General features: G+C 46.1%; 1 protein-coding gene across 1 annotated transcript in view; it reads right to left on the bottom strand.

Annotated features, from left to right (window-relative positions):
• ARHGAP44 (Rho GTPase activating protein 44) overlaps positions 1-14,584 on the bottom strand; it is a 182,013-nt gene that overhangs the window by 60,025 nt on the left and 107,404 nt on the right. The window contains 2 exon segments of the mRNA XM_058704892.1: positions 728-839; positions 7,821-7,897. Coding sequence (XP_058560875.1) covers positions 728-839; positions 7,821-7,897 — 189 coding nt within the window.

Genomic DNA, 14,584 nt, shown 5'->3' with positions numbered 1-14,584 from the left:
CTTCAGCTCAGGTCACGATCTCGCAGTATGTGAGTTCGAGCCCCGCGTCGGGCTCTGTGCTGACTGCTCAGAGCCTGGAGCCTGTTTCAGATTCTGTGTCTCCCTCTCTCTCTGACCCTCCCCCGTTCGTGCTCTGTCTCTCTCTGTCTCAAAAATAAATAAACGTTAAAAAAAAATTAAAAAAAAAAAAAAAAGTAAATGAATAAAACAAAATAAAAAATAGAATAAAAAATAATAAAATAAAATGAATAAAATAAAAAAATTAAAATAAATGAATAAAATAATAAAATAAAATAAAATAAAAATAAGGTAAACTAATAAAAGAAAAAATAAAATGAATAAAATAAGTACAAAATAAATGAATAAAATGAATAAAGTACAATAAAAATAATCAAATCAAATCAAATCAATCCATGTACACATAACCTGTGAGCCCCTACAGAGTCTCCTTCTGAGGAAGGGCTGCCTTCATTTCAGTGAAGACTAGAGACGGGTGGAGGGCAGGGACAGTATAGCAGTGTAGACCCTGGTGGGGAAGGAGGTACAGTGCCAGCTTTATTCCCTTCCCCAGTGGAACTCCAACAGAGACCAGTACGGGTGGGAGACAGAGCTGACAAAGAGTGGACGGGGCTGTCATACCAGGGAATCCTGACCACGCGGACAGGCAGTAATCATCCGTGGTGAAAAACAGTCTCACAGCGCGGGTGGCCTCATCCCCGCTGCTTACCTCGGCCAGCAAAAACAGGGGCTCAATCACGTCTCTCTCCACCTGCAACTCAAAGTGGATCAGCTCCTGAGCCAGCTTGTCCTCGGTCTCTCCACAGAGTTTCAGCATCTTCCTGCAACAGGAGGGGGAAGCCAGGCTGAAAACCCCAGAAGGCAAGAGGTCACCTGCAACCACCATCATCGGCTCAAGGCTGGGTAAGCTTTCAGGGGATGGTGTTCCTACACTGGCTGGTTCCCCTGCTACAACACTGACCAACGTGCTCCGTTCATTTGCATTTCTGAAATTTTCAGGTTTTTTTTTTTTTAACATTTATTTTTTAGGAAGGGGCAAGCGGGAGAGGGGCAGAGAGAGGGGGACAGGGGATCCAAAGAGGGGTCTGCGCTGGCGGGCTGACCGCAGTGAGCCCGATATGAGGCTTGAACTGACGAATCATGAGCCCATGAAATCATGACCTGAGCCGAAGTCGGACGCTCAACCGACTGAGCCACCTAGGCGCCCCTGAAATTTTCAGTTTTTTAAAATGATGCTAAGTACCTACCGTGTGCCTGGAGTAAAGGGAACATGTAGGGAAATATAAGAGAGGTGTGGGGAGCCCAGACTCATGCATGCTGAATGCACACTCCTCTAAGACCCAGATGCTTCTATCTGCCCAGAGCACTGGAAAACTAGCTATAACTGATACACGAACAAACCAACATCTTTAAACACATTCCAAAAGCTTCAATTCCAAGAGGCTCTTAGAGACAGAAAACCCCTTCTCTTAAGCTGTGACAACTTACCTTTGTAGAGAATGAACAATTATCCAGTGGAAAGTTGGAATGGAAAAACCGTTACAAAAGTGTGTTCGTAATAAGCAAATAACAGAATACCTGAATGAGTAGAAAGCTATATACCATATTCCTAGATGAGACGATATGTTATTTCAAGGATGTTAATGCCCCCTGAATGGGTATACAGACAGTCCTCCTTTTGCGTGGTACCATGCTGACTGAAACTCACGCAAAAAGTTTTTACAAATCAATAAAAGTATAAGAAGAGACCACTGTTACTTTTCAGTTAGTATGTATCTGTTGTTTCCTGTTATGTTTACACTTTGATGACACATAAGCGGTCACATACAATACATGATACCAATGCCCCACCTGAACGACAAGTTCATATCAGGGGGCGCCTGGGTGGCTCAGTTGATTAAGCATCTGACTTAGGCTCAGGTCATGATCTCAAGGTTCATGGGTTTGAGCCCCATGTGGGGCTCTGTTCTGATGGCTCAGAGTCTGGAGCCTGCTTTGGATTCTGTCTCCCTTTCTCTCTCTGCCCCTCCCCCACTCACACTGTCTCTGTCTGTGTCTCTCTCAAAAATAAACATTAAAAAAAGAAACAAGTTCACAGCAATGGTTTTAGGCTGAACCTATCTGCTGCTTGCTTTTTTCATGCATCATCATCTTTGGGGCTTATGTGTCTCGATATCCACAGAATTAAGTCATTCTGGTGTATGCATTTTCACTCCACCATTTATTAACCCTTCCCATAATCAACACTGCCATTCCGTCCAGAGCTGCAGGACATATGTGCACGGTCTCTGTTTGCATGTGAGAATTTTTCTGTGCAAAGGAGAGGAGACACACATCCCCTTAACCTTACTAGATACTTGCTCTTTAAGTGAGAATGCTAACTTCTCTCTCAGCAGTGCAAATAGGAGTTCCCAATGCTCCACGCTCTCTCCAACCCTCGGTACCATTAAGGCATTTAATTTCTGCCAAACTGGTGGGTGCAAAACATTACCCCATCCTGACTTTAATTCGCATTCCGTGGCTCCTGGAGAGACCGAAGATCTTTCCGTGTTTGGGGCCATTCACGATTTCCTGTTCCACGATGTGCTTGTTCATGTTCTTTGATTATTGTGTACCCGGATCTATGTATTTCATTTTATTTGCAGGAGTTCCTTTTATATACTTAAAAATACGTGTGTGGAGACAGAGTGGATTCACATTCTATTTCATATCTGCTGCAAATGTCAACTTCCAGGTCGTGGGCTTAGGATCATTGTTTTCTTCTTCTAATGGTGTCTTTGACCTAATTTGTCTGTTACTTACCTCCATGCTCCTGATGCTACTTTGTTGTTGTTGTTGAATTGTAACCACTGGCTATTGACTGCCAACTGTGGAAAGTGAAAATTTAGCTACCTTTACACCTGACCTCCCTGCACGTATTTAGAGACCTTTAGTATTTGCACTATATTTTTGACCCCATGTGTTTGATTCAGAGTCGTATATTGCGATCGCTGGTCTTTGCTGTGTATGTGTCCTCTCTGTGGAGTTAATAATCGCCTTGTTTTGGTTTGCGTGTTTATTTCTCTATAGACCTGATCAAACCCCAAACCCTCCACCATGAACTACTTTCTCTCCTAAGAAACTGAATCACGCTGGATGTGAATGAATTTCAACTTCTCGAATTCTTCTCTCCCAGACCCGCATCAACCTGGATTGAGTTTTCCTTCAATCGTTTGGCATGGCCATCTTCCCGCATACTTTCTTCCCCATTTCCTGGGATTTTCCTCTGCCCTGTGCTGGACAGACCTTATTTCCCATGTCCTCTGTCTATACCTCTTTCTTGGTCACTCCCTCACTGTCGAGCACGTCTTGCTGAAGCAGCTTGAGAGAGTGTGTGGGAAGTCACCTGAGCCAAAGTCGGATGCTTAACCGACTGAGCCACCCAGGTGCCCCTTGGGAAGCCAATTGTTGAGACCCTGTGTGCCACAACATTCTCCTCTATTACCCTGAGTGTTGACTGACAGTGAGGCAGGATACTGAATTCTACACTGATCATCAGACGCCTTCAGAAATTTGAAGGCATTCCACAGTAATTAATCTTCTGTTTCTACTGTTGATCTTGGCAAGTCTGGAAGCATTCAGATTTCTGAGACTTTGTCTATGACAATTTTTTTTTTTTTTTTTTTTTTTTTTTTTTGCTCCAGAAGGTTGTAGAATCTTTTCACTTGTCACTCGGTCCTCACTAGTGGTGAGCCTGGCATTGGTTCAACTTTTTCTATTGTACCAGGAGCTCCGTGGGCCCTTTCAATAGAACAGCTCATGCCCTTTGGTTCTGGAAAATTCTCTCGAATTCCTTTATTACTACTACTGTTACTGCTAGGATTATTTCTTCCTCTCCTTTTCTCTGAAGTCCTGCTATTCAGGCCTAAAACCTCCTGGATTCGCCTTCCAATCTTCCAACTTTTCTATTTTCCACGTCATGGTCATGTTTTTCTAGTCTCTGAATTTCTTCTACTTTATCTTCTAAACCTACCACTGAAAAAAAGTTGTACGTTTTGTTTCCATGAGCTTGCTTTTGATCTCAGAGTATTTTTCCATAAGTTTTTTTTTTTTAAGTTTATTTATGAGACAGAGAGTAAGCACGAGCAGGGAAGGAGTGGAGAAAGAGGGAGAGAGAAGGAATCCCAAGCAGGTTCTACGCTGCCAGCTCAGAGCCCAATGCAAGGCTGGAACTCTTGAACCTGCAAGATCATGACCTGAGCCAAAACCAAGCTTATGGCACCCCCATAAGCATTTTTTAAATTTTTCTGAATGTTTGTTTATTTTTGAGAAAGAGCATGAGCGGGGGAGAGGCACAGAGAGGGGGAGACACAGAATCCAAAGCAGGCACCAGGCTCCAAGCTGTCAGCACAGAGCCCAACGCAGGGCTCGAACCCATGAACCGTGAGATCATGACCCGAGTCGAAGTCGGACGCTCAACTGACTAAGCCACCCAGGTGCCCCGCCCCCCCCCCCTTTTTTTTAAATTGACACCCTGGGCTGTTGTGTGTGTTTTTTTTTTAAATACTTTTTTTTTCATTGAGATATAACTGACAAACATCCTTTTATTTCAGGGACGCATTATTTTCTCTGATCACATGACAATGTTACGTGAAGCATTTTCCTGAAAGTATCTCCTCCTGACGTGGTATCTATTTCTCCCCAGTTACATTCCCTGCCCCCACCTCCAACTGTTTTGGTATATAGGTTTCAGGTCAGACTTCCCTCCAATGTGTGGAGATCTGGGACGCCTGTCTATATTTAAGAGTGGAGACTCGGGGGCGCCTGGGTGGCTCAGTTGTTTAAGCGTCCAACTTCAGCTCAGGTCATGATCTCGTGGTTTGTGAGTTCAAGCCCCACATCGGGCTCTGTGCTGACAGCTTGGAGCCTGCTTCAGATTCTTTGTCTCCCTTGCTCTCTGCCCCTCCACTGCTCACACTCTGTCTGTCTCTCTCAAAAATAAACATGAAAAAAAAAAAGAGTGGAGACTCAAAGCTGGGAGTACGTGAAGAAAGCCTATCGGCTTTGAGATTGTCTGTAGGATGGTCAAGATGGGTCATATTAATTGGAGCAGTGTCCCCTCCGATATCTTTGATCTTTAGTCCATTCCTGTTGGGCCAGTCACATTTGCCAGGCTCTTGTTTCTTTCCTGCCTAGAGAGCACGGGCCTGGGGAGGCTTGCAGAGGTCAGGGGGAAGAGACATGAAGAGTCTCAGCATCCAGTATGCGTCAGTCACTTTAACGCCTGAGACCCTTACACGGTGCCCGCGGTCTGGGGACACTCTGCTTTACCCCCTCCAGAGAACAAAGCTGCAGACTCTTCTGCTGGGGTTGGGCACAAGGGGATGAGAGTCTCCCAGGGCTGTGGATAAGGGCTGCGTGTGAACCGTCCAAGTGGTACCCGACTAGCTTTTCATGCACATGCCTAACTGCAATCCCTCGCCATTCTAGAGGTCCCGAGGGCCAGCAACCCTGAACCAGTGAGCATTTCGGGACGTAAGGGATGTGGCTCTCTGCAGAGCCTACTTCTGGCTCCGGAGTCCCCTTTCTGAGACCCGCTAATACCGGGTCAGTTACTGGTACCATCCAGAACCTTTACAGCTTTCGCCAACTCTTGTTTTCTTTCCTGGCTTTCAGGCCTTTCCGGGTTTATTAGATGGTTGTGCTCAGTCTGTCATGTTTACCTGGGTGTCCCTCATCACCTGACCTGCAATGTACCTGTGTCACTATGTTTTGGGCAAGTCTCTGAAACGGCGCGGGTGTCTTATCCACCTGCGACTCTCCAGATTATAAGCAGTCGAGGTTATTTCGTCCTTTACAACTAGAGATACAGACCCAGTAAGTGCTCTCAATTTCACCTGCTGTTTGCCCTTCATTACGCTTTTCTCTTGGCCCGTGCTGCTCGTGTAGCCCCTCCCAGGGGGTGTTTTCTATTTTATCGGTTTCCCTTTACACCCTTTCACCAGTTTACAGGTTTTCCATTCTATTCCCTGTGTGGTGGCTCATTTTCCCAACATGCACACTATACATGGAAATGTGATACCTTTAAAACACTTCTTAACGTTTATTTTTGAGAGAGAGCAGAGCGCAAGCAGGGAAGGGGCAGAGAGAGAGAGGGAGGCACAGAATCCGAAGCAGGCTCCAGGCTCCGAGATGTCGGCACAGAGCCCGATGACGGGCTCAAACTCACGAGCCGTGAGATCATGACCGGAGCCGAAGCTGGATGCCTAATCGACTGAGCCCCCCAGGCCCTCCTCCCCCTGCTTTTTAAAATTCCCTATGTTGTACCTTTCATCTCTGTGACTGGTTTCATAACTGGAAGCCTGGCCCTCGCACCCCTCCCCTCTGGGCAACCATGAGTGTGTTCTCTATATTTATAGGTCTGTTTCTGCTTTGTTTGTTTGTTTTTGAGTCCACATGTAAATGAAATCATATAGTATTTGTCTTTCTCGGTCTGTCTGATTTATTTCACTTAGCATAAAACCCTCTAGGTCCATCCATGATCACAAGCGGCAACATCTTACTCTTTTTACGGCTTAGTAATATTCCATCATATATAAATACACACATACACACACGTACACACCACTTGGGCTGCTTCCGAATCCTTGCTATAGTACATAATGCTACAGCAAACACAGGAGTGCATATACGCTTGTGAATTCGGGTTTTTGTTTTCTTTGGGTAAATACCCAATAGCAAGACTACTGGGCCATAGAGTAGCTCTATTTCTAATTTTTGGAGGAACCTCCATCCTCTTTTCCAAAGTGGCTCCACCTGTTTGCATTCCCATCCACAGCGCACAAGTCTTCTTCCCCCCCACCCCATCCTCGCCAATAACTTGCCTCACGTTTTTAAATCATATTAAGTACGATTTGAATTTTTAAAAGTCCTATTTGCTTTTTCTTTGATTCTATTCTCTCTCTCCCTCTTTTTTTTTTTTTTTTTTCCATATCACTTGATTCTTTTGTTAAGGACTATTTTGTCTTTACATGTTAATTGACATACATAATATAATCGACGTATAACGGTATATTAGCTCTAGGTGCACGACACAATGATTCCATATTTGTATATATTGTGAAAAGAGCATGAGAAGTCTAGTTAACATTTGTCACCGTACATAGTTCCAAAAACACTTTTCCTTAAAAATATGGAATGTTTCACCCACCTGTGTGTGTGTTACCCATTTCTGGGGGCCATGCTAACGTCTACTGTTCTGATTTTGGGGTACATGCTGCTAAAGCCTGCACCGTCCCTAAGTTTTCAGCTTCATGTTAAGAACAGTTGCTTCATAGCGACATTATGATTTCCTATTTTCCCTCCTATTATCCTACCATTTTTTAGTTCGTAGGGACCCGATTCTCCTGCTGACGGTGCCTGCTGCTTCTCCCTCACGACGATTCTATTTTTAGTTTGTTTTCATTGTGAGCTCCAAATCAGCCAGGGCGGTTCTCGGAATTCTGTAATTTTTGACATCTGACATGGAGAGCTTTCCCATTTGCTTCCGCTGGAGCCCTGGGGGTTTCAACTGTCCTTCCACAGTGTAGTGTGTTTAGTGTGCTAATTTTCTCCCCCAGGGAAGTTGCCTCACTGCACAGAAAAGATGACTTCGATCCCTGGGCTTTTTGCATTTTTCTCACTGGCAAACCCTTTCTTCTTCGCACCCAAGCCCCAGCCAGACTTTCAGGTGTCCTCAGTGCATCCCTGAGAAGTTCTGGTGCCCTTTTCAGGGATGGGGACTTACGCAGATTTGGTACAAACCCACACATGGTGTCACTTACCCGAGAAGCGTGTCATCTCCCAGGATAGCTGACCCCTCCATCAAACACTGAGCCAGTGTTGTCAAAGGCAACTTTTTCTGAAAAGGAGAACAACAACAACGACGACGACGACGTTGTAATGAAAACCACTCCAACAGTCACCTGCCTACTCTAAAACAGCAGAAAGTCGAATTCCTGCCTCAATACTGTGTTAGTTAAGATACAAACTGACCTTAAAATATGTTTAAAACCTAAACACTCATAGCGTACAAGGACGGATTAGACGCAGACAGGTCAAAACTCAGAAAATCAAGGGGCGCCTGGGTGGCGCAGTCGGTTAAGCGTCCGACTTCAGCCAGGTCACGATCTCGCGGTCCGTGAGTTTGAGCCCCGCGTCAGGCTCTGGGCTGATGGCTCGGAGCCTGGAGCCTGTTTCCGATTCTTTGTCTCCCTCTCTCTCTGCCCCTCCCCCGTTCATGCTCTGTCTCTCTCTGTCCCAAAAATAAATAAAAAACGTTGAAAAAAAAAATTAAAAACAAACAAACAAACAAACAAACAAAAAAAAAAACTCAGAAAATCAAAACTGAAATAAAGGTGCCAATTTAGGGGGCGCCTGGATAGCTTGGTCGGTTGAGCGTCTGACTCTGGCTCAGGTCACGATCTCACAGTTTGTGAGTTCAAGCCCCGCGTCAGGCTCTGTGCTGACGGCTCAGAGCCTGGAGCCTGCTTTGGATTCTGTGTTTCCCTCTCTCTCTGACCCTCCCCTGCTCATGATCTGTCTCTCTCTTTCTCTCTCTCTCTCAAAAATGAATAAGCATTAAAAAAAAATTTTTTTTTAAGAGATTTAAAAAAAAATGTGCCAATTTGGAAAATAAGCCTACAGTTTACAGACTGCATTTTATTTTTTATTTTTATTTAAAAAAAAATTTTTTTTAACGTTTATTTATTTTTGAGACAGAGAGAGACAGAGCATGAACGGGGGAGGGTCAGAGAGAGAGGGAGACACAGAATCCGAAACAGGCTCCAGGCTCTGAGCGTTCAGCACAGAGCCCGACACGGGGCTCAAACTCACGGACTGAGTGATCGTGACCTGAGCTGAAGTCGGACGCTTAGCCGACTGAGCCACCCAGACGCCCCCCAGACTGCATTTTAAAATACAATGAGATAGGGGCGCCTGGGTGGCTCAGTTGGTTAGTCATCCAAGTCTTGATTTCGGCTCACGTCACGTCATGGTTGTGAGTTAGAGCCCTGCATTGGGCTGAACGTTGAGCCTGGAGCCTGCTTGGGATTCTCTCTCTCTGCCCCTCCCCTGCTCGCTTTCTCTAAAAAATGAAAATAAAGTGGAATAACAGCAAGAAAAAAAAAAAGACAAGATTTGAAACTTATGTTAACAATGACTTGAACAATGCTTTAAGTTCCAAAGGTCAGTTTCTCCCGGGAGAAGTACCACAGCTCCATTTTATAAACGAGGCAGCTTTATGGTCGAGAGAGAGAGAGAGAGAGAGAGAGAACACGCGAGAGGGAGGAAGGGAGAGAGAAAAGTGTTCACATACAGTGACAATGCAAAGAAAGTAACCATAAAAACAAAGGCACCCTCCAAAGAAGACAGAAAATGCCTCTGAACATATGAAAGACGCTTGACGTCATCAGTTATGAAGGAAATCCACATCAGAGCCGCAAAGAGATACTACTTCATAGCCACTAGCATGGCAAGGGCAATAATAACAACCAGAAAGAAAGTATCGGTGACCATGGGGAGCCTTGGTGAACAGGTAGAGAAACGCTGAGCTTCATCAAGCAGGGCTGGTGGAAATGCAAAATGGGGCAGGGCTTCTGCGGAGCGTGGCAACATTTCAATAAACGACACAAAATTACCATACGGCCTGGCGATTCTACTCAATTCCACTCAGAGTAATTGAAAGCAGATGGTCAAAAGAAACACACCACATGTGCGCGCATGAGAACGGAGGCACGATTCGCAACAGCCGAAAGGCGCAAACAGCTTGATCGTCCACCACCTGACGCAGGGATCGATAAAAAGCGGTATAATCAGACAAGGGAATATTATTCAGCCATAAAAAGGAACGAAGCGCTGACATAAGCTGAGGGGGAACCTCGAAAACATTATGCTAAGTGAAATGAGCCAGACGCGGGGCACGTATCATACGAGTCTATTTAAATGAAATATCCAACTTTGGCAAATCCACAGTAGGGTAGCACGACCCATTCCTTCCTTACTAGTAAGTGACCAGCTCTCTCCTTGCTGAGCCTGAACCATCCAACACACACAGACAACAACAAGCTGGGAACTGCCAACACAGTGGTGCCTAGGTGGGGGGGGCAGGCGGGGGGCTCAGTCGGTTGAGCAGCTGACTCTTGACTTCAGCTCAGGTCACGATCCCAGGATCGTGAGATTGAGCCCCGCCTCGGGCTCCATACTGAGCATGCAGCCTGCTTGAGATTCTACCTTCCCTTCCTCTACCCTTCCTCTACCTCCCCCGCCCCTTTCCAAAAGAAATAAGCAAATAAATAACCAGCAGCATGAGAAAGAATAGTCCAGGTAGAGGGAACTGCATGTGCAAAGGCCCTGAGTTGGGACCAATATGGCTGCCCTAAGGTCCCCACCGAGGCCAGTGCAGCTGGGGCACAGTGAGTGAGTGACAAGGAGTGGGTAGAGCATAAGGCAGAGGCCAGATCATAGAGGGCCTTCTCCTCCAGAGGCAGGCACCGAGGTCTCATTCTGAGGGCGTCTGATGACCCTCGGAGGATTTAAGAGTGTGATCGGATTAAAATGACTCAATCCATGGGGCTCCTGGGTGGCTCAGTCAGCTGAGCACCTCTTTTTTAAATTTTTTTTTAATGTTTATTTATTTTTGAGACAGAGGGAGACAGAACATGAATTGGGGAGGGGCATAGAGAGAGGGAGACACAGAATCTGAAACAGGCTCCGGGCTCTGAGCTGTCAGCACAGAGCCCAATGTGGGGCTCGAACCCACGAACCATGAGATCATAACCCAAGCCGAAGTCGGACACTTAACTGACTGAGCCACCCAGGCACCCCGTGCACCTAACTCCTGATTTTGGCTCAGGTCATGATTCCGGGGTCGTGGGGTCGAGCCCTGAGTTGGGCTCTGCCCTGAACACAAAGCCTCCTTAACATTCTCTCTCTTTCTCTCCCCTGCTTTCTCTCTAAAAACATAAGTTAAAAAATAATTAAACTGAACTAAACTAACTCAATCCTGAGACAGACAAATCCAAATGGCTTGTAAGCGGGATCAAGCAGGAAAACAAATTTTTAGGGCTCCATCCACTTGAATTTAGGGATCTGAACACCCCCAGGAGATCTGCATACTCTAACGTGTCCCCAGGGAAGACCCGGGGAGGCAGGGCAACCCCCAAGAGTGATCTGGAAGTTCATGTGGGTCCTGAGGTAAATCCAGGGAGAGAGAGCCCGAGACACCTGTGTGGATGAGGCCTTCCTTGGGTCTAACATGTATCCCTCTCCCTGCGCTTAGACACATCCATTCCAGTGGGGTCAGACGCCTTCCACACAGGGGACAAAATCATTACTCGTCACTTCAAATAAAATGGGACACTCTTCTTGGTAAAAACTAGACTAGGCAACTCAGTATTAACACATCCAAACTTAAACATCACCTTCTAGTTGTCCTACAAGGCTGTGGTGTAGAAATTTCAGGAGACTTAAGAAAAGGTGCAGCAAACAATACGTTATGAGGAAATGTATTTCCACATCACCTTTTTTTTTTTTTAAGTTGTGTTTAACATCAATTTATTTTTTGAGAGACAGAGACAGAGCGTGAGTGGGGGAGGGGCAGAGAGAGAGAAAGTCACAGATTCTAAAGCAGGCTCCAGGCTCCGAGCTGTCAGCACAGAGCCCGATGCGGGCTCGAACTCACAGACTGTGAGATCCTGACCTGAGCCGAAGTCGGATGCTTAACCAACAGAGCCACCTGGGTGCCCCCCCGCCCCCCCCCCCCACCAACATCACCTTTTATAAAAGTTATTTAAAGCACATTTTTAAAAAGTGTCTAAGGTAATTAGAGAAGAAAAGAGTGAAGCAGGTCTAATATATGCTCACAGAGGCACCATGAATTATGGTCTTGTTCTTTTTTTTTTTTTTTAACGTTCATTTATTCTTGAGAGATTGAGAGAGACAGAGCGTGAGCGAGGAAGGGGCAGAGAGAGACAGAGAGACAGAGAGACAGAGAGAGAGGGAGACATGAATCTGAAGCAGGCTCCAGGCTCTGAGCCACCAGCACAGAGCCTGATGCAGGGCTCGAACCCACGACCGTGAGATCATGACCTGAGCCGAAGTTGGACGCTCAACCAACTGAGCCACCCAGTAGCCCCTGGTTTTGTTTTTAATCAGGAGTGGTTCTGCCCTCTGTTCTCATGGGAGGTTTGGCAATGCACAAAGATGCTCTCACTTATCAAAACATGGTGGACACTTCTGGCGTCTAATGGATAGAGGCCAGGGATTCTGCTCAATATCCTACCACGCACAGGACAGCACCCCCGCCCCTCCGTCGAAATAAAGAATTACTCGGCCCAGAACATCAAGAGTGCTGAGGCTGAGAAACCTGGTTTAAAGAGAAAGGTCTTCAATACGTAACGTCCTAAAATATCCCAATAACCAACCAGCGGAGATGCTCTGTCTTGAATGCAGACAGAACAATCATAGTATCGATCTCTTCTGGTTTGTATTGAGCACCTCAAGTCCCCCGGCTTTAGGGCAGGACCTCAGCTATTCAGAATCCTTCTTTGAAATGTGACAAGGAAGAAAGCTAAGAGAGACGGTGCCTGTATCAGACTATAGAGGACTTTCAATAGCCAGGAGGTTGACATCCGTTGAAGAAACATTACCTACTGGCTGATGACTCAAGTTTTTCTAACTATGGACAAAGATTAGTTCAATTAGTCCCATCAGAGGGTCTAAGTGTGCAAGAAACTGTGCCTGTGGGTGGCCAGAGGCACAAGGGTCAAGACCAACATAATAAAAACAGCCACTGATGATCACGAAGCTAACCAGTCTCGGGGAAGGATGGTGGGGACAGCCAAACATCTCTTCTGCAAAATGCAGACTAGAAAAACCAGCCCGAAGTGTAGGACTTTGGGTCCTGCTCTTGTGCGAGGGAAGCAACATAAGTTTCCAGCCATTCCTAGTCACTTAACACCCTCGCTAATGACTCTGAGATGCTTTCAGGTGGCAGAGAGGGTAGTAGTCAGTGACAAAGTATCACACAGTGACAGGGACTCCTGTTTCAATGGCCCTTTCATTCTTAAGATTTTTAACGGGGAGAATGACCTTCTTCTCTCTCTCTTGTCCTTGGTCATATCTAGCTAGCTAGCTAGCTATCTATTGGAGGAGGTCACCGAGAGGATGTGACTGCTGACTGACCCATGCACTGGACCCAGGCAATCGGAGGTTCCTCACCCACTCCCCTGTCCTTGGAACATTCTATCCACCTGCCTCGCTCAACCAGCAAGCTGCCTTAAGGACACAGCCCTGGGATAGTAAAGTAAGGTGCTGTTGAGACCATCCGGACAGTCTACGTGACCAAACCCTAGTTGAGGTCTCTTTATGAACTTTTAAGATTTGGAGAGGGGGAAGGGGGATCTATTGGTCTTATGACCACCCAAGACAAACCACGTAAATAAGGTTCCTTATTAAACCTGCCACCTACTTAACCTGGAGCGGTCTGTCTGCCTCTTCCTTTGGGCTCTGCCCTGAACACAAAGGTCGCCCTCTGTGTACAAGAGCCAGTTTACTGGACTTACAGTAAACTGAACAGGAATAGGAAATACATGGGCATGGCGCATGAAGTCACCAGAAGGGTTACAGCAACCAGTGTCCCTTGCATCTGTGACTCTTACCACCAGAGAGCCAGTGACAGGGACCAGCCTTTTGTGTACCCTTCCACAAAGATTCTAAGTGGATCCATTATACTCACGTGTGTCTGTTCTTAGTGGATCTATTTCCCCCCACAAATGTTGGCATACAACATACACGACTCTACGCCTTGCTCTCTGCTTGGTGTGGAGATACCGTGTGCTCCATTTCCCATGGTGACACACACAGCTGGCCCATTCTTTCTTTCTGTTTCTAACGGATACATAGATCACTGAACGAAGACGACAACATTTATTTAAACAAGTCCTCTACTGGGGCACCTGGCTGGCTCAGTCGGTTGAGTGTCCGACTTCAGCTCAGGTCATGATCTCATGGTTCGTGGGTTTGAGCCCCTTGTCGGGCTCTGTGCAGACAGCTCAGAGCCTGGAGCCTGCTTCGGATTGTGTCTCCCTCTCTCTCGGCATCTCCCCTACTCTTGTTCCATCTCTCTCTTTCAAAAAATAAATAAACATTACAAAAAACTAAAATAAACTTCCCCCCAATTCTAGAGGACTGATAGAACCTTAAGAATTAAGGTTAGGGAAGCCACAATGTTCCAGGGTCTGGAAGTCATCAAATCGACTTTTCTGAGATGACTGTTCCCTCTAAAATTATCTCAGGAACAATCAACACACTTTGTAGAATGACTAAGAGACAAAAAGTCTAATCCTAATATCCACTCTGTTTCCCCAACATACACACCCGTACCCTCTAGTCCTGAAAACTGCTGATTCCAAGCACAGGCAACTCCCGAGTTCACTCCCCAAAAGATACAGCCCAGACGGGCTGCTCGGGGCTCAGTAGTTGTCAATGGTCATTTCAGCTGAACGGTGGGGCCCCGATAATGGCAGTGGGTTACACCTCTTGAATATTT

This window comes from Neofelis nebulosa, chromosome 16 (assembly GCF_028018385.1).
Source record: "Neofelis nebulosa isolate mNeoNeb1 chromosome 16, mNeoNeb1.pri, whole genome shotgun sequence".
Taxonomy (NCBI): domain Eukaryota; kingdom Metazoa; phylum Chordata; class Mammalia; order Carnivora; family Felidae; genus Neofelis; species Neofelis nebulosa.
The sequence above is the reverse complement of the archived record's forward strand: the minus strand, read 5'-3'. Positions and strand labels throughout refer to the sequence as shown.